At 39.4% G+C, this 19,784-nt stretch overlaps 1 protein-coding gene across 1 annotated transcript; it reads left to right on the forward strand.

The window, feature by feature from the left end:
* Positions 1-930: 930 nt before the first annotated feature.
* Positions 931-18,418, forward strand: LOC111074412 (fat-like cadherin-related tumor suppressor homolog). Its single transcript, XM_041592181.1, has 22 exons — positions 931-1,511; positions 2,293-3,149; positions 3,367-5,944; positions 6,004-6,110; positions 6,174-6,381; positions 6,456-6,517; positions 6,687-6,842; positions 6,906-7,278; positions 7,348-8,356; positions 8,414-8,599; positions 8,662-8,836; positions 8,907-9,169; positions 9,232-9,961; positions 10,024-10,201; positions 10,269-10,709; positions 10,766-11,166; positions 11,229-11,537; positions 11,613-16,917; positions 16,989-17,270; positions 17,694-17,882; positions 17,958-18,098; positions 18,164-18,418. Exons 2-22 carry the CDS (start codon positions 2,328-2,330, stop codon positions 18,298-18,300), a joined length of 14,052 nt encoding a protein of 4,683 aa, XP_041448115.1. The 5' UTR covers positions 931-1,511; positions 2,293-2,327; the 3' UTR covers positions 18,301-18,418.
* Positions 18,419-19,784: the final 1,366 nt, after the last annotated feature.

Genomic DNA, 19,784 nt, shown 5'->3' on the forward strand with positions numbered 1-19,784 from the left:
GAGAGAGGGGCTACGGTTGGCACCGTTCGAGTGTATCAACAGCCGGTGAAGCGAGCTCAGTTTATTTTCGAGTATATATAGAGGAAATCGCAACATTAATCTATCAATATGTAAGCCAGAAAATGGTCCGCAAAGTACGGATAAACTTTGGATTAATGCGAATTTCTGACTGAGCCCAAACTCAAGCAAAGAATTGCCCACGTGTGGTTTGCAATGACTATTTTTTACCAATTCAATATCCTGATGTTTAAAAGAAAAATTCACTCAGTTTAGATAATTGCTGAACTACTGTACGCCGAGAGCATTACGAAATAAAATAGTTTTCTTATTGGTCCGTTTTTTTTCAAGAAGTTTGAATTAAATATATTTCGACTGCCAGTCACAATTGTTATAGCCAAGATCAATTAAAAATTAAACAAATCGAACCACTCCTTTTCAATAAGATTCGAGGAAAAACTAACTAATTTGGTCTTAGGAGAAGCATGGAAACATCTTGGAGACATAATGGAGAGACGATTTTGCTCATTTGTGAAATAATTTAATCAAGTGCAGAGTGGTCTAATAGAGAGTTGTACCAAATAACTGTAGACAGATCAGTGCGATAGAAATAGTCAATATATTTATTTCATTGTGGCGCTAAACATATATGAACATATTACATACATATGTATGTACATATGTGCACAAGCAATTAATTTCCGTGTGTAGTCTGGTAGCACTGGGCGTTTTGTATTGTATGAATCAGAAGTAAACAAACAATTAATCATGATGCACTCAGTTAACTAATCCAGTGACCAACCAAATTTCGTCACATACGACTGCAGCTACAAAAATAAAAGACAATTTATCGCTAAAATTAATTAAAGACAGAAAATACGCGTGTGTACGTGTCATTTTTGTGTGTGTTGCAACAGTGTACAGATAGTAGGCGGGAGATCAATTTCAAATATATGTAGTATGTATGTAATTTCGTACAACTATCGATATCTTATATCGATCTTCTTCTTTGAAACGAACAGCTGCGCATCGTAGTTAACTGCATACATGCATGTGTGTATGTACATAAAATAAAGCAAGAAGCCTCGATTGGATGTAATTCAGAGTGAAATACCTGTTAGTGTGCAGATAAATGCAACGATCGTTAAATTAAAATTAACTATAAGTGCGAGTTATCACATTTAACAACGAATAAAGTGAAATTAATCAAACATTCATACAAAATAACCACTTGCGAGTTTTTTCCAAAGATTGAGTTCAAACTGTGTAATGTAAGATACATACACACCTATGTACATACATCTGTGTGCATGCATATGTAAATACATGCGTACATACGACTAAACTAGTCTTTGAGGTGGTTTAAACATAATAAATGTATAGCAATAATACACAAAAATAACTATACAAATTCTGTGGGTGTTTTTCAATAGCTTGCTGGTTGATTTTTTCTGTGAATTGTGCAAGAAAACCACATGTTAACTGAACAAACTGCATGTGTACATATTATGTAGGTATGTAAATACCACACAGTGGCTTACATTCGGTGAAGGCGTTCAACACTCAGAGGATCGGCATCGGCCCCATAGTCCATATTTCTCACTAACAAAAAGTGAGAATGCTTAAGTCGGCATTTTTTTCCATAAGATACCCGCTCTCTGCGTTCTGTTCGGGAGTATCAATACTCGAATAAAGGTTCTGATGAAATTCTACCGCAGAAAGATCTACCCTTGCAGTTTTGTGTATATAGAGGAGTCATATCCGATCCCACAAAAAAACGAACAAATCCGAACTAGTCATGTCTGGCTTGTGAGTCTGTCCACCAGGATCTATGTATACTAACCCTAACATTTGAGGAATAAAACATTGGCTACATTTTTCTTTTGGCAGAATTATTGGTCTACCAAAATAAATATATTCCTTTATTCAGCTGGCATAGGAACACACATAGAAAGCTATGTCTAAAGATATAGTATAGCAGTAATTTCTTTAAAGCCCAATTAGACAATTTAAATGAATATTGGAGCAAAAATATTATATACGATTAGGAAACCAGGTTTTTATGGATAAAAAAGATTTTACCTGTAGACAGTGTTTGCCTTTATATCCGGTATTATTTATCCATACCGTACATCGAACGTTTAAGTACTTAGTTTTAAGATTACGGATTATTTACAAAAATTATTTAATACCTTTTACTTTGATTTAACTTTTTTGAATCTTTGAATGAATTTAAGTTTTGTTTTGTTAATTTATTGATTACATGCTGTATGTTTTTCTCCTTTATTTTTCTAGGATATTATGTGAAATAAAAATAGTCAAAGATTACTATGAAGATTAAAAAAGATGTGACGCCTGTAAAAAGAAAAGCCTTTACTATATTTCATTGGGTTTTACTTTTGTGTGGTCTATGGATAATAATCCCAGCTGTACAAAGTAAAAATGACGACTATAATCCGCCGAGCCAATCGGAGATTAGATATCGGTTTAGCCACAATGTTTACAATGTTACGATACCAGAAAACAGCCTTGGCAAGACCTATGCCAAGGGACAATTACATGAGAAGCTGGCTGGCCTGAACGTCGGCCTGAACACGGATGTTAAATATAGGATAATAAGTGGCGATAAGGAAAAGCTATTCAAGGTTGAGGAGAAACTGGTTGGAAACTTTGCCTTCTTGGCCATTCGAACGCGCACAAATAATGTTGTGCTCAACAGAGAGAAAACCGACGAATACTTGGTCAAAGTCAAAGCACACATAACATTGAACGACACCAACACATTCAGCTATGAAACGGAAACCAGCATTCACATTAAAGTACTCGACCGAAATGACTTGAGTCCGCTGTTCTATCCCACAGAATACAATGTGGTTGTTCCCGAAGATACGCCAAAGTATCAAAGTATCCTTAAAGTCAGTGCCGACGATGCTGATCTCGGGGTCAATGGGGAAATCTACTACAGTCTCTTGATTGATAGTGAATACTTTGCCATACACCCAACTACCGGGGATATTACAGTACTGCAGCAGCTCCACTATGCGGAAAACTCACACTTTGAGCTCACTGTCTTGGCCCATGATCGGGGATCTTTGATAAGTCATCAGCACCATCAAGCAAGTAAAGCCAGAGTTACCATTTCAGTGAAACAGGTAAATAAAATCATTTGTGTATGGCAATTTAAATAGCTACTATATTTACTCGCACTTAGTGAACAGCGTTGGCTCCATTATTGAGTAGACGAAATCCTTCTGTCCGACCGAATTACAAACCTAGTTATAGGATTACAAATTGTTATGTTATAGAGATATATTTATGGCAACGGCTGTTTTTATTCTTATTTTAAACATATTTTCTGCACATTTAAAGGTAAACTTTTATGCACCGGAAATTTATGCCAAAACCTTTTCAAGTGTGACACCCACTTCGAATCCATTAATTTATGGAATCGTTAGAGTAAACGATAAGGATATTGGAGTGAATGGTAACATTGGGCGCTTGGAGATACTCGATGGAAATCCGGATGGCACGTTTATTCTACGATCTGCAGAGGCCAAAGACGAATACTATATAGAGTTCAATCAATTCGCACACCTGAAGGAACAAGATTTCATTTACAATCTAACACTTAGAGCAGAGGATTTGGGTACACCGCGCAGATTTTCCTACAAATCCGTTCCTATACTAATTAAACCAGAACGCAAGAATATGCCCATATTCACACAAGAAGTGTACGAGGTGTCGATTCCCGAAACGGCGCCCATCAACATGCCTGTGATTAGGCTGAAAGTGAGTGATCCAGAGCTGGGGAAAAATTCTTTGGTTTATTTGGAAATCGTTGGCGGCAATGAAGGCGAAGAGTTTCGCATTAATCCCGATTCCGGAATGCTGTACACGGCCAAGCAGTTGGATGCAGAGAAGAAGACCTTTTACACACTGACAGTTTCGGCCATTGATCAGGCGAATATTGGCTCGAGGACACAATCGTCTGCTAAGGTGAAAATCAACGTACAGGATATGAATGACAACGATCCGATCTTTGAAGATATGAACAGAATTATCAGCATTAATGAGAACAATCTAGCTGGCTCGTTGGTGGCCAAACTCACAGCCAAGGACAAGGATTCGGGTGAAAATTCGTACATTTCGTATAGCATAGCTAACCTAAATACCGTGCCATTTGAGATCGATCACTTTAGCGGTGTGGTGCGGACAACATCTCTGATTGATTTCGAGACGATGAAGAGAAACTACGAACTGATTATACGTGCCTCTGACTGGGGACTACCCTATAGAAGACAGACTGAAATCAAACTATCCATTGTGGTGAAGGATATCAATGATAATAGACCACAATTCGAGCGTGTCAATTGCTTTGGTAAAGTCTCGAAATCAGCCCCAATTGGCACTGAAATCTTTGTTGTTTCGGCCATCGATTTTGATGCTGGCGACATTATATCGTACCGTCTGACTGATGGGAATGAGGATGGATGTTTTAGCTTGGATCCCACCAGCGGTACCCTGTCCATTGTCTGTGATTTAATCAAAATATCTATAAACAATCGTCTGATGAAACTATCTGCCACAGACGGGACGCATGTTTCCGATGACTTGATTATCAATATACACATAATACCCGACGAACTGAACGATGATCCCAATATATTGAACGGATATGGTTCGTTTGAGTGCCGGGAGACAGGAGTGGCCCGAAGGCTGGCGGAAACCTTGGCCTTGTCGGAGAAGAACAATATCCAAAGTGTCTCGCCGTCAGTGCTCAGCGATATAGCACTAACACCCAGTCGATATGGCCAAAATATACACAAACCGGAGTTTGTCAACTTCCCATCGGAGCTGTCCATCAACGAGAGTGTTCAACTGGGCGAAACAGTGGCCTGGATCGAAGCTAAAGACCGGGACTTGGGCTATAATGGAAAGCTTGTGTTTGCCATATCAGATGGAGATTACGATTCGGTATTTCGTATTGATCCCGATCGTGGCGAGCTTCAAATCATTGGATATTTGGACAGAGAGCGTCAGCATGAATACAATCTGAATATAACCGTCTATGATCTGGGTAATCCCACCAAATCACATTCCAAAATGCTGCCAATTGCAATTATTGATGTCAACGATAATCGACCAGTCATCCAGAAGGCATTAGCTACGTTCCGACTCACGGAAAATGCAAGAATCGGCACCGTTGTGCATTGCATACATGCCACCGATGCGGATGCGGGAATAAATGCGGAAATAACTTACGAGTTGTCTATTCAATGCAATGATTTTATTGTCAATAAGACTACGGGATGCATTCTTCTCAATACACCCTTGGATCGCGAGAAACAGGATAATTATGCACTACACATAACTGCCAAGGATGGTGGGAATCCAGTGCTATCATCAGAGGCTCTTGTCTATATCGTAGTGGATGACGTTAACGACAATGCCCCAATGTTTGGAGTTCAGGAATATCTATTCAAAGTGCGGGAGGACCTGCCCCGCGGCACTGTCGTGGCCGTCATCGAAGCCATTGACAAGGACATTGGACCCAATGCGGAAATTCTCTTCTCCCTGAAAGAGGATACGATGGATGAGAAATTGTTTAAAATCGACAAACATACTGGGGCAATACGAACGCAAGGATATTTGGACTATGAGAACCGACAGGTGCACCACCTCACTGTGAGCGCCATCGATGGTGGCTTCCCCTCTCTGACTTCGGATATGCCAATAATTATTGAAATTATTGATGTCAATGAGAATCGATTTGCTCCCGAATTCGATGACTTCGTGTATGAGGGAAAAATCAGGGAAAACAGCCCAAAGGGCACTTTCGTATTGAATATAACAGCCCGGGATGTGGACACGATTGATCTGAACTCCAAAATAACGTATTCCATCACAGGAGGGGATGGACTTGGGATTTTTACAGTCAACGATCAAGGTTTGAATGCAAAAGAGATGAAATTCCCCCATGAGCCAACTATTTAATCAATATTTCAGGTTCAATTAGCTCCTTATCCCAGCTCGATGCAGAAACGAAAAACTTTTACTGGCTAACACTTTGCGCACAGGACAGCGCCATAGTTCCCTTAAGCAATTGTGTTGAGGTGACTAACACAACAAACTAACTGCTCAATAATTGACTAATCAAGTGCCTTATTATTTGTTAGGTTTACATCGAAGTGGAGAACGAAAACGATAACATTCCGCTGACGGACAAGCCAGTGTACTATGTTAATATCACAGAGGGTAGTGCAGAAAATCATGATATAATCAAACTGACTGCAGTGGATCCCGACAGAGACCCAACTCAATTTATAACCTATAACATTGTGTCTGGGAATCTAGTGGGATACTTTAAAATAGATTCAATAACAGGTATAGAACATCATTCTTCCATGTACCTGTTATTAAATTTATAATTTAATATGTATTGTTCTTTGTTTTTTTAGGTGCTATTAAAACAACTGAACGAAAACTGGACCGGGAAAACCAAGCAGAACATATTTTGGAGGTAAGCTTTCTAGCTGCTGTAAAATGTTTAAATTCAGTTAGCTATGTCTTATGTTGATTTACTTGCTAATATCGGACAGCGTGACCCGACATAACTTTTTTGACTTAACCATGCACACCCATTTCATTTGATTTACATACATTTTATATTTATTTAATGGTTTTTTTAGGTGGCTATATCAGATAATGGATCTCCAATGTTGTCTTCCACCTCGCGAATTGTGATATCAGTTTTAGATATAAACGATAATAGCCCCGAGTTTGACCAGCGGGTCTACAAAGTTCAAGTTCCATCTACAGCTTCTGTCAACGAATCAATATTCCAGGTAATTCTCATTTTTATTTGCTAGCTGAACTTTTCTTATTATTCCCATCTGGTTTTCTTATAGGTTCATGCTGTTGATAGCGATGAGGGGGAAAATGGACGTGTAACATATACCATCAAATCGGGAAAGGGAAAGAACAAGTTTCGGATTGATAGCTCGAGGGGCCACATATTTATAGCGAAACCCTTAGAGTCTGATATGGAGTTCGAGATTCACATTAAAGCCGAGGACAACGGGATTCCTAAACGGAGTCAAACCGCACGAGTTAATATAGTCATTATCCCTGTTAATCCCAATTCGCAAAGTGCTCCGTTAGTGCTAAGAAAATCGACTGAAAGTGTTGTTGAATTGACCGAAACCGACAAGCCGGGATTTTTGGTCACACAAATTCTAGCGGTCGATGATGATAACGACCAATTGTGGTTTAACATTTCCAGTAAGTCCGCTAGAAATCTTTCTCCGTTAAAATCTTAATTAAATTATATGGTTTTTTGTTTTATTTAAGGTGGAAATGAAGCAAACACATTTCATATTGGCCAGGACAACGGCAACATATTGTTGGCGAAATATTTGGACTACGAAACGGAAACGTTTTACAATCTGAATATAAGTGTGACTGATGGCACCTTTGTTACGTATACCAGCATTATGATTCAAGTAGCCGACACAAATGACAACACGCCACAGTTTGCCAAGGATGTATATCATGTTAATATATCCGAGAATATCGAAGAAGAATCGGTTATAATGCAGCTGCACGCCACCGATAGGGATGAGCAAAAGAAACTGTTTTATCACCTGCATGCCACTCAGGATCCGTCGTCGCTTGCCTTGTTTCGCATTGATTCCATTAGTGGAAACGTTATTGTTGCCCAGAGACTGGATTTCGAGAAAACTGCCCAGCACATACTCATCGTGTTCGTTAAAGATCAAGGAGCACCGGGAAAAAGAAACTATGCCAAGATAATTGTCAATGTTCACGATCATAATGATCATCATCCGGAATTCACGGCGAAAATAATTCAAAGTAAAGTGCCCGAGAGTGCAGCGATTGGCTCCAAACTGGCCGAAGTAAGGGCCATAGACCGAGATAGTGGCCACAATGCGGAGATTCAGTATTCGATTATTACAGGGAACGTGGGGAGTGTGTTTGAAATTGATTCAACCTTTGGCATCATAACGTTGTCCGACAGCTTGAATATAAACAAGATTCAAGAGTATATGCTCCAAGTGAAGGCTGTAGATCTGGGCAAACCACCCTTATCCTCACAGATACCTGTCCATATCATCGTTACAATGTCTGAGAATGATCCGCCAAAATTCTCGGCCAACAATTTGGCAATAGAAATCTTCGAAAATTTGAGTATTGGTTCGTTTATCTCTCAGGTCACAGCTCGCTCATCGTCTTCCATTTTCTTTAATATAATTTCTGGCAATATTAACGAAAGCTTTCGTATCAATCCATCAACGGGAGTTGTTGTTATTAACAACAATATCGACTATGAAATAAACAAGTAAGAGAGCGTTCAAATTTTGTAGAAATATCCGTAACTAATTTTGTATTCTTTTAGGGTTTTCAACCTTACGATTAAAGGAACCAACATGGCAGCCGAATCAGCATGCCAAAATATAATAGTACATATCCTAGATGCTAACGACAATGTTCCTCACTTCCTTCAAACTGAATATGTTGGAGTTCTGTCTGAATCCGCTGAAATTGGATCATACGTCTTAAAGTTACACGATTCTGCCAACCAGTGAGTCTTTGTCTTTGAGTATGATGAGTATATTTATGCTAACGAACGCTCTATTCTTTCAGTCATTTAACGTTGCAAGTTGCAGATGCTGATGTTGGTATCAATGGAATGTTTGAATACCATATAAATGATGACTTTGCCAAACAGTTTTTTAAAATTGATCCAACAACCGGCGCTATCGAACTTTTACGACCTTTGGACTACGAAACGGATTCGGAATATTTGTTCGACGTCACGGTATACAAATTACAAACAACTATAATTAATGCATATTTATATTTGTGATGAAATCTATTTCGTTTTATAGGTCAGTGATATGGGCAAACCCAAACTGCATTCCAATACTAAAGCACATGTGAAAATACAAGTGATCAACGTGAACGATTGCCCACCCGTGTTTAATGAAAGAGAACTCAACGTAACACTATTCCTGCCAACATTTGAGACCGTTTTCGTTACTCAAATCAAAGCCTACGATGCGGACAACGATAGCTTACGTTTTGACATTGTGGATGGCAACACCGACGAATGCTTTCAAATAGATAAATACACGGGCATTGTAACCACAAGGTAAGTCTAAATATTTCCTAATTATTGCAACTTTAATTCGAACAGTTATTTTGATTTTTCAGAAATTTCGAAATATTAAATAATGGCCCTTATCAGGAATATAATTTGCACGTGCGGGCCTCCGATGGCATATACTCGGCAATTTTAATCATCAAAATTAACGTCGTGTCCACAGTCGATCCAAACTTTTTGTTTAAAAGGGATAGCTATAGGTTTTCAGCTTTTGAAAATAACACAAAGGTGGCCACCATCGGATTGGTGAATGTCGTTGGGAATACATTGAATGAGAATGTTGAATACCGCATATTGAATCCAACGAAAATGTTCGATATTGGAATAAGTTCTGGTGCCTTGAAGACAACTGGAGTGATTTTTGATCGTGAAGTGCTCGATATGTACAAACTGTTTGTGGAGGCAAAGTCTATATTGTTTGACGGACTCAATTCGAATGTGCGCAGAGCAGTTACTTCGGTTTATATTTCCGTTTTGGATGTAAACGATAATTGTCCTTTGTTCGTCAATATGCCCTACTATGCCACTGTCTCAATAGACGATCCCAAAGGCACCATTATCATGAAAATAAAAGCCGTTGATCTAGACAGTGCCGAGAACGGGGAAGTTCGATATGAACTAAAGAAGGGAAATGGCGAACTGTTCAAATTAGATCGCAAAAGTGGAGATTTGTCTTTAAAACAACATGTGGAAGGTCATAATCGAAATTACGAGTTGACTGTGGCAGCGTATGATGGGGCCATAACTCCATGTTCTTCGGAGGCCCCGATTCAAGTGAAGGTAAATCTATTACTATCTTTAACAAACGAAAAAGTTACATTAAACATAATTATTGATAACAGGTGATAGACCGATCGATGCCAATTTTTGAGAAACAGTTTTACACAGTGAGTGTCAAGGAAGACGTGGAAATGTATTCAGTTTTGTTTGTGTCAATTGAGGCCGAGAGTCCCTTGGGCAGAAAACTCATTTACACCATATCGTCGGAGAGTCAATCGTTTGAAATTGATTACAACACAGGTAAAAAAATAATAAATAATCAAATAATCAATATTCATAGCCAATGACAAAAAATCTATGCATTCAGGATCAATTTTTGTAGTCAATGAACTTGATTACGAAAAACAAAATAGCCACGACGTCACAATTCGAGCGACTGATAGTCTTTCTGGCATCTATGCTGAGGTAGTCTTGTCCGTGGCAATTATTGATGTAAATGATTGCTATCCAGAGATTGAAAGTGATATCTACAACATCACCATACCAGAGAACACATCATTTGGCACACAAATTATTCAAATAAACGCCACTGATGCAGACTCGGGAGCAAATGCGAAGCTTTCGTATTTCATCGAGTCTATTAATGGCCAAAACAATTCCGAACTATTCTATATTGACATCGAAGATGGGCATTTATATTTGAAAACTCCATTGGACTATGAACTCATAAAATACCATCACATTATTGTGAGTGTAAGAGATCACGGCTCGCCTCCATTAAGTTCGAGATCAAATATATTTATTACAGGTAATTTTTACATAAAATATTGCATTTTTATTTACTTTAATATTTTTTGCTTGCAGTAAAAGATTTGAATGACAATCCTCCCAGCTTTGTGGAACCGTCGTACTTCATCAAACTATCGGTGGCAGCAGTTCGCGGACAGTTTGTAGCCTTGCCAAGAGCATACGATAAGGATATTTGCGATACTGATTTGCTGGAATACAAAATTGTCAATGGAAATGAACTGCAAACATATGATATTGATAGACGATCTGGAGTTATATCCCTGCAGAATATGTTAAATTTCACTGACAAAAGTAATACAGTTTTGAATATATCCGTTTCGGATGGGGTGCACACGGTGTACGCACGTTTAAAAATTGCATTACTTCCCGAAAATATGCACAGTCCACAGTTCGAACAAAGCATCTATGAGACGCAAATTCCCGAAAATTTGTTGCATGGCCACAATATTATAACGGTAAGCATATACATACATTTTAATTTGTTGTTTGCTAAACTTAAGCTCGTATTTTTGTTTAGGTAAAAGCGACCGATAAGGATTTTGGACCCTATTCGAATCTGTATTATGAAATTGATTCGGAGGAAATGAAAAAGTTCTTTATTATGGACCGCAACACGGGAATAATAACGTCCAAAGTAACGTTTGATCGTGAAAAGAGAGATGAGTACGTCGTACTTTTAAAAGTATCTGATGGCGGCGGAAAATACGGATTTGCATCACTCAAGGTCTTGATTCATGATGCCAACGACAATGCTCCCTACTTTCCATTAAAAGAATATAAAATGGTTATCAGCTCATCATCGAAACTCAACAAAACAATTCTAACTGTGAGTATAAATTTATAAAAAAAATTTGTTTTGCGCTGAAAGGGAGATTCATTCATTGTTCGGCATTTTTTTTAGGTGAGAGCAAAGGACAACGACATTTCCGAAAATGGTGCAATCAGTTATCGAATTGTGCAGAATTCCATCGATAAAAAACTAAAGGATACCCTGGAAATTAACGAGAAAAATGGAAACATCAAACTCAATCCCAATGCAGGTTTCTATGAAACAGGGCTTTATCAATTTTTTGTCCGCGCCCACGATGGTGGAGATCCTCAATTTCATACAGATGTGCCAGTGTCTGTCGAGATCATTGACACAGATGTGACAATTCCCACATTTGAGAAAGCCTCCGTTCTTCTCAAAATAATTGAATCAACGCCGCCAGGAACGGTGATCACAAAATTGCACATATTGGGAAATTTCACATTTAAGTTTACAATTTTAGACGAACAAGGCCATTTCATAATATCCGATAGCGGAGAGCTTATCCTCCAGCAAACCTTGGACAGAGAGCAGCAAGAGTCGCATCACTTGATTTTGGTGGCCGAAACAGCCACCGTACCGGTTCTTTTCGCCTATGCCAGCATTGTGATACATGTGAGGGATGAGAATGATAACTATCCAAAGTTTGACAACACATTCTACAGCGTAAGTGTGCCGGAGAATAGTGATAGGGTTATTTCGTTGGTAAAAATTACGGCGACTGACGCGGATACTGGGCCAAACGGAGACATACGATACTATCTGGAGAATGATTTGGATAGCATACAAAACATTTTCGACATCGACATTTACACTGGCTGGATCACGCTCTTGACATCACTGGATAGAGAAGTGCAGTCCGAATTTAATTTCAAAGTAATTGCCTCAGACAACGGCCATCCAAAGCACGATGCAAAAGTTCCGGTAACAATCAAAATAGTCGACTATAACGACAATGCACCGACATTCAAACTGCCAATCGATCAAATTTCTGTCTATGAAAATGCCTTGCCTGGGACAGTGTTAATCAATCTGCTTTTGCTGGACCCCGATATTGAGAAGCAAGATATGGACTTTTTTATCATTTCTGGAGATAAACAATCTCAATTCCAGATTGGTAAAACCGGAGAGCTATTCATTGCGAAGTCTTTGGACCGAGAACAAATTGCATTTTATAATCTAAGTCTGATAGCGACTGATGGAAAATTCACTGCCAAAGCCCACGTGGAAATAGATGTAAAAGACGTAAATGATAATACACCGTACTGCCTGAAGCCTCGCTACCACATCGTTACCAATGAATCGGCTCCCATTGGCACCACTCTGGCTGAAATCAAAGCAATTGATTATGACCTGCAGAGCAATTTTAAATTGCGCTTCTACTTGTCCGGCGAAGGGGCAGATGACTTTACGATTGGGAAGGAGAGTGGTGTCCTGAAGGTGGCCGCCCAACTGGATCGAGAAACTCTTCCAAAGTACAAATTGGTCGCACACGTTCAAGATGGCAAAGACTTGACAACAGAGTGTTTTTCTGAAATAATTATAATAGTCAATGATGTCAATGACAACACACCCATATTTTCGATGGCCCAGTACTCGGTGAGCATTTCGGAGGATGCCCAGCTCCAGACTCTGATCACAAAGGTGCATGCCATGGACAAGGACTTTGGAATAAACAGACAAATTAAATATTCGTTGATGGGCGAGAACAGTGATTATTTTAAAATATCCAAGTCAACAGGCATAATAAGGTTGGCCAAAAGCCTGGATCGTGAAACTATTTCCTTGTTTAATTTATCTGTCAAAGCCGAAGATTGCGGAATACCAAAACTATATTCCATTGCGAGTGTGGTTGTGAGTATACTGGATATAAATGACAATCCGCCAGAGTTTAGCCTGCGACAATATTCGTGCAAAGTGTTTGAAAATGCAACCCATGGGCTGGAAGTGTGTCAGGTGCATGCCACATCCAAGGACATCGGTGTGAATGCGGACATACACTACTATATAATGAGTGGCAACGAACAGATCAAATTTAAAATCGATGCAGCGACGGGCGTGCTCTCGCTCAATGCCACATTGGACTATGAGATGTCAAAGTTTTACTTTCTCACCATTCAGGCCATCGATGGTGGCACTCCGCCTCTGAGCAACACAGCCTTTGTGAATATATCGATTTTGGACATTAACGACAACAGCCCAAAGTTTCTGCAGAACGTGTATCGCATCCATGCCTACGAGGACACTTTGGTGGGAACTCCAATCCTAGATGTTAAGGCCACAGACGAAGACTCGAACGTAAATGGACTGATAAACTATAATATCGAAAAGGGCGACCACATAGGCCAGTTCGCAATACATAAACGGAATGGCACATTAAGCGTGTCCCGACCACTAGATCGAGAAACTATTGCAAACTATAATTTGGAGATTCAAGCCTGCGACCAAGGAATTCCACAGCGCTGCAGCAGTGTGCAGGTCAATGTAATCATACTCGACACAAATGACAATGCACCCCTGTTCGCCAGTGCGAACTACAGCGTTATGCTGCAAGAGAACCGACCCTTGGGATATATATTTCTATCATTCAAAATATCTGACGCCGATGAGCCACCCAATAGTACACCATACACATTTGACATACGTTCTGGCAACGAGGGCGGTCTCTTTCGACTGGAGCAGGATGGTTCACTGAGCACTGCCTCACGATTCAACCATAATTTGCAAGATGAATTCCGCATACAAGTACGTGTATTTGATAATGGTACACCTCCACTATATTCTGATACTTGGGTGTTGGTAAAAATAATCCAGGAAAGCCAATACCCGCCCATTGTGACACCTTTGGAGGTTACCATCAATTCATTTGAAGATGATTTCTCTGGTGCATTCATTGGTCGAGTTCATGCCTCCGATCAGGATAAGTACGATGAGTTAAATTATAATATAGTGCCTGCCATTGAAGACATGTACAAGAGCTCCAAGTTATTTAATATTTCAAACAAATCGGGGGAAATATATGCTTTATCTAACCTCGATATTGGACTGTACAAGCTGAACGTGTCCGTTTCGGATGGTAAATTCAACGTTTTTGCTGTTGTGAAGATCTATGTCGAACTTGTAACTAATGATATGATAAAACAATCCGTGGTAATACGTTTCAGTAAAATATCAGCATCGGATTTCTTGTTGAGTCACAGAAAGACTTTTATGCGCTCCATTCGAAATATAATGCGCTGTCGCCAGAAAGATGTCATTCTGATAACCCTACAAACAGAAAAATTGAATCGTGCCAGCGCACGACATGCTCGATCCACAGATTCTAATTTAAATGTTGTTATTTCGGTACGCAAGGAGCAAATTGTACCTGATTCTGATGAATTCTTTACCAGTGATGAGATTCGCCAGTCGCTGGTTGTCAAAAAGAAAGAGATTGAAAATGAGACAAACCTGGTGGTCGAGGAGGTACTGCCATCCACCTGTCTGAACAACCAGAACACCTGTGTCCATGGTGATTGTAAACAGATTTTGAACATTCTGAAGAACAACATTACCACCACATATACAGATGTTATAAGCTTTGCTGCGCCATCCTTTAGTCAGGTGAATAAATGCGTTTGTAGGCCCGGCTTTGACGGAAAGAATTGCAATGAAACGGTGAATGCATGTTCCTCAGACCCGTGCTCGCCACAAAGAATATGCCTACCATCTGGACCCATCGTTGGGTATCAATGTGTTTGCCCCAAGGGATTTTCGGGCACATATTGCGAAAGAAAGTCCTCAAAGTGTGACAATGAAACTTGTGATGTGAGTTCATTCACGGCCGTTTCGTTTGGAGGCAAGAGCTATGCCCACTATAAAATAAATAAAATTAAGGCTAAATTCACTTTGGAAAACGAATTCTCATTCTCACTACAAATCAGAACATTGCAACAAAGTGGCACCCTGCTGTACGCCAGCGGCAAAGTGGATTACAATATCTTGGAAATTATAAATGGCGCCGTTCAATATCGGTTCGATTTGGGTTCCGGCGAGGGAGTAATTAGCGTAACGAGCATTTACATATCCGATGGAGAGTGGCATGTCATCAGTCTGGAACGAACACTCAGCAGTGCTAAGCTCGTGATAGACAACAAACATGTCTCGCAGGGCAGCGCTCCGGGCGTAAATGGTATACTGAACATTCAGTCCAATGATATTTTTGTCGGCGCTGAGGTTCGGCCACATCCATCAATTATCGGCTATGAGGATATTCAGCGAGGATTCATTGGTTGTATGGCCAACATTAAAATAGCCATGGAGTCTCTGCCACTGTACATTTCCGGTGGAAGCACTGTGGCTGCATTAAAAAGATTCACAAATGTAGAGTTCAAGTGCGATCCATCGAATGTGCTCGTAAATCTGGGCATTTGTGGAGCTCAGCCATGTTTGAACAGTGGAATTTGCAAAGATTTCGGAAGCGAGCAATTTGAATGTGCGTGCCAATCGCGATTTACCGGCACACATTGTGAGATCGATTTGGATCCTTGCTCTTCTGGTCCCTGCTTATTCGGCGGACGCTGCGAATATCATGGACCCAATAACTACTCCTGCGCATGTCCCATACACCTGTCTGGGAAGAGATGTGAATATGGCAAGTTTTGCACGCCAAACCCTTGCATGAATGGTGGGATTTGCGAGGAAGGTGATGGAGTGCCGCACTGCATGTGCCGAGGCTATACAGGACCAAGCTGTGAAATCGATGTCGATGAATGTGAGAATCAGCCTTGCGGAAACGGAGCCACTTGTATCAATGAGGCGGGAAGTTTTCGGTGCATATGTCCTTCGTACCTGACTGGAGCCAGCTGTGGGGATCCGCTCTATTCCAATTCGATTTCCACCAAACTGAAAAACTTTTCCCTCGAACACATCAGCGGCATTATATCTGGCGCCACCATTGTATTAGTAGTTATAAGTATTGCCATATGTTGTGTGGTACTGAGGAGGAGTTCGTCTTCGAAGAAAAGACGCAATGCCGAAAAGGCCAAAAACAAACAATCGTATAAGGAAGCAAATTTGAACTCGATGGTAGATAAGGATAATTTTTGCAAAGCAAACATAAAATTAAGTAATCTAGAGGTAAACCAACGCCCAATCAGCTATACGTCGGCTGCGAACGATAACCTCTTCCTAAGTAATACAACATTCGTTAATAATCTGGATATATTGCGGAGTTACGGCTCGGCCGGTGATGAACTTGAAAGCATACCATTTGAATATCAAAAAGTAAACAGAAATAAGCAGCACGTTAACATCAACAACTCTTGTCACGGCCCCGATGTAGATAGTATTGCCTACAAGCAGGAATGGTGCGAACAAATGCATTTAAGAACATTCAGTGAGAATAAGTTAAACAATGGTGAGTAGCGGAACGATTTATTGTTATTCTTGTTATTTCTTATGTTGATTAAATGTTTTTTTTTTTTTTAGAACTAAAAAGAGATTATGGATCACCGGGTAGTCGATTTTCAAGTAGCAAACTAATCCAAGTTGAAATGCCTAACGTGTGCCATTCTTCAAGTGCAAATTTCGTTGACTATTCTGCTCTCGCAAACGGTCAATACCATTGGGACTGTTCCGACTGGGTTCGCAAAAGTCATAATCCCTTGCCAGACATAACTGAAGTTCCAGGAGCAGAAATAGCTGACTCTTCAAGTGTACACAGTAATGACAGTAACGAGTCTAAGTCCAAAAAGACATTTTTCGTCCATAGTAAGTATATAAATTAATAGTACTAATCGCATCGCATAGATTCAAAATCGATATAGAAATAGTTTTACTTTTCAAATAGTTTCAACTTTTCTTTGGCGTATTTTGTACACGTATTCGCGCGCAACGCAAAGGAATGTTTAAATATATTATTTCTGAGAATCAACAGCCAGTGGCTATAGCCATGCCTGTCTCTCGTTCGTCAGTCTATGTGAGCCTGTAGAGAAAAATCTATAAGAGATAGGGCAATACATAACTCACTTTGGCAGTGTTGTAGGAGTACCGGGTAACCTATTATCTCCTTTATTTTCTCATTATTCTCATTTTTTAAATTATAATTGTAACATAATCCGAGAAATCGTATGTTTGTTGTACTATTTCCTGTTTTTTTATTCAACTAAAATCTTTTTTATCTTCTGCGAACAGGAGAAGATGGAGGTGTTGATCCAAGCAGAGATATTGCTGCCTTAAACGAGGACATCGGATCTGAATATATGGATTCTGAGGCGGAAAGTTGCATTCAAACGTTTATGTTGCCGAGATTAACTAATCTGCCCCTTTCGAGACTGAGTTCTTTTAACAATATCGAGATTGAAGACTACAAATTAAATACAGGTGTGTTTGTTTATTCAACTGTTTAATACTTTTAATGATGGCGTATTAAATTTAATTCTTCTATCTCATTAACAGGCGAAGCATATTTAAGACATCCTGATTCATATTTACCCCCCATGCATTTTCCAAGCGAAACGGATGGGGAAAGCTCTGTGACCGACGGGCTTATTTCAAGAAAGGAAATAAAAAGAAAGGATACCAAAAGAACGATGAGTGGTATGTTTGAGTACAAACTAGTCCTCAATAAATCAATTAATTCGAAACTATTCAATATATTACAGAAAACTCTGAGGAGGTATTCCTTTTTCCATGCGCTGTCGGTGAAATTGGATCCAATAGCAATATTTCTGTTCGACTCTGTGAAATTGAAGATTCAGAGCTAGAAGAATTTTTACCGACACAACAAACAAAAATATAATTTACATTCTATGAATAAATATAAGAAGAACTACATTTTATAAAAATTAAATAATTTCTTTAGATACTACTTTTTCTATAAGAAAACTTTGGTTATATATTTTCAATAAAAAATGAATAAACACAAGGGGCTTACTAAAAAATCGGAATAGCTACGTAATGGATGAAGCACGTCGCAGACAGCAGTACGAGCAACAGACCAGAAAAGAGTTGAGTTATGTCCTGCGGTTTGTACAATATAGCCCGGTATCAATATATAGTCATTCAGTTTCGCGCCTAAATGTTGTTTCACTATCAATATATGTAAATATAACGTACGTTTATCTGTGCTAGCAGATCCGAGGTATAGTGTTATAGATTGTCGCCAGTGGCCAACAGTGGGTGCAAGGGAGTGTTGGGAGAATCACGTTTTTCCAGAAATAGATGAGGACTTCCAAGGACGCATCCAGAGGGAGCTGACCGAAATCCAACGCATGCTTCAACGACACTTCAATCGGACGCCTGAAGTGCCGTTGCATCCTATTCACCTGAAGTCTGACAATCTGGAGATCTGTGGAAGCTCGTTTGGTGAATTGGTGCAGAACGTGGTGCTGGTTTCCACCTTTCCAAGCCGTCTGGTAGTGCTGGACATGGCCGCCTTGGTGGGGATCGCGGAGCGAATTACAAAAAAACCCAACTCGGAATATCATTAATTATATTTTATATAATTTAACTTTACATAAGTTAGCATTACTTTTAAATAAATCTTAAGAACAATAATATCATATATGTAACCTAAATAGTAACTAATTATCACTTTAATAAAAATAAAAAAAAAAAAGTTCTGGGAACTTTATTGCCAAGAATCCGCTGCGGGCTATTATGCATCAGAGAACAGGTTTAAACACTTACAAGTTTTATTTAAAATTCGTGCTCAGTTACATATGCATTCACAAATAAAGGGCCACGGAATGTAATAATGTAATTCTAATAATAATTCTAATAATTCTACTAATACTAACATACCTTTCCTCTAATTAGTACTAGTTCTTAGCTATCTTTGCATGATTAGCTCTTTTAGTTTGTCTAGCTCTAATTGCAGTTAACTTATTTGAATTGCGCGCAATAAAAAAGAGCAATAAAAAATACTGGCAACCAACACTGATATATATATATATAATAATACAACACTGATTTTGCACGCTCACGCCACTAACCATACAGATATAGATGTGCCAGTTCATACAACGAAAGGGGCGCAGCTGAGTTTGCAGCGTACGTTCCAGATCTTTGGCTTGGGAATGGCCCGTTGGGCTCATGACGTCACACGAGCCGACTGGCAGCAAGCATGCATGTGTTGTGTACGTGTACACTCCAAAATATATGATTGTATGCATAGAATAATTTTAGCTGCCGAAACCGACTTTGTTCGAGATTTCAGTTACGTAAACGTGTGTGTGCCATGTATTCACACATACTGTGCGTGTGTGGGCTCTACAATTTTGG

This window comes from Drosophila obscura, unplaced genomic scaffold (assembly GCF_018151105.1).
Source record: "Drosophila obscura isolate BZ-5 IFL unplaced genomic scaffold, ASM1815110v1 contig_170, whole genome shotgun sequence".
In the NCBI taxonomy this organism is placed as follows: Eukaryota; Metazoa; Arthropoda; class Insecta; order Diptera; family Drosophilidae; genus Drosophila; species Drosophila obscura.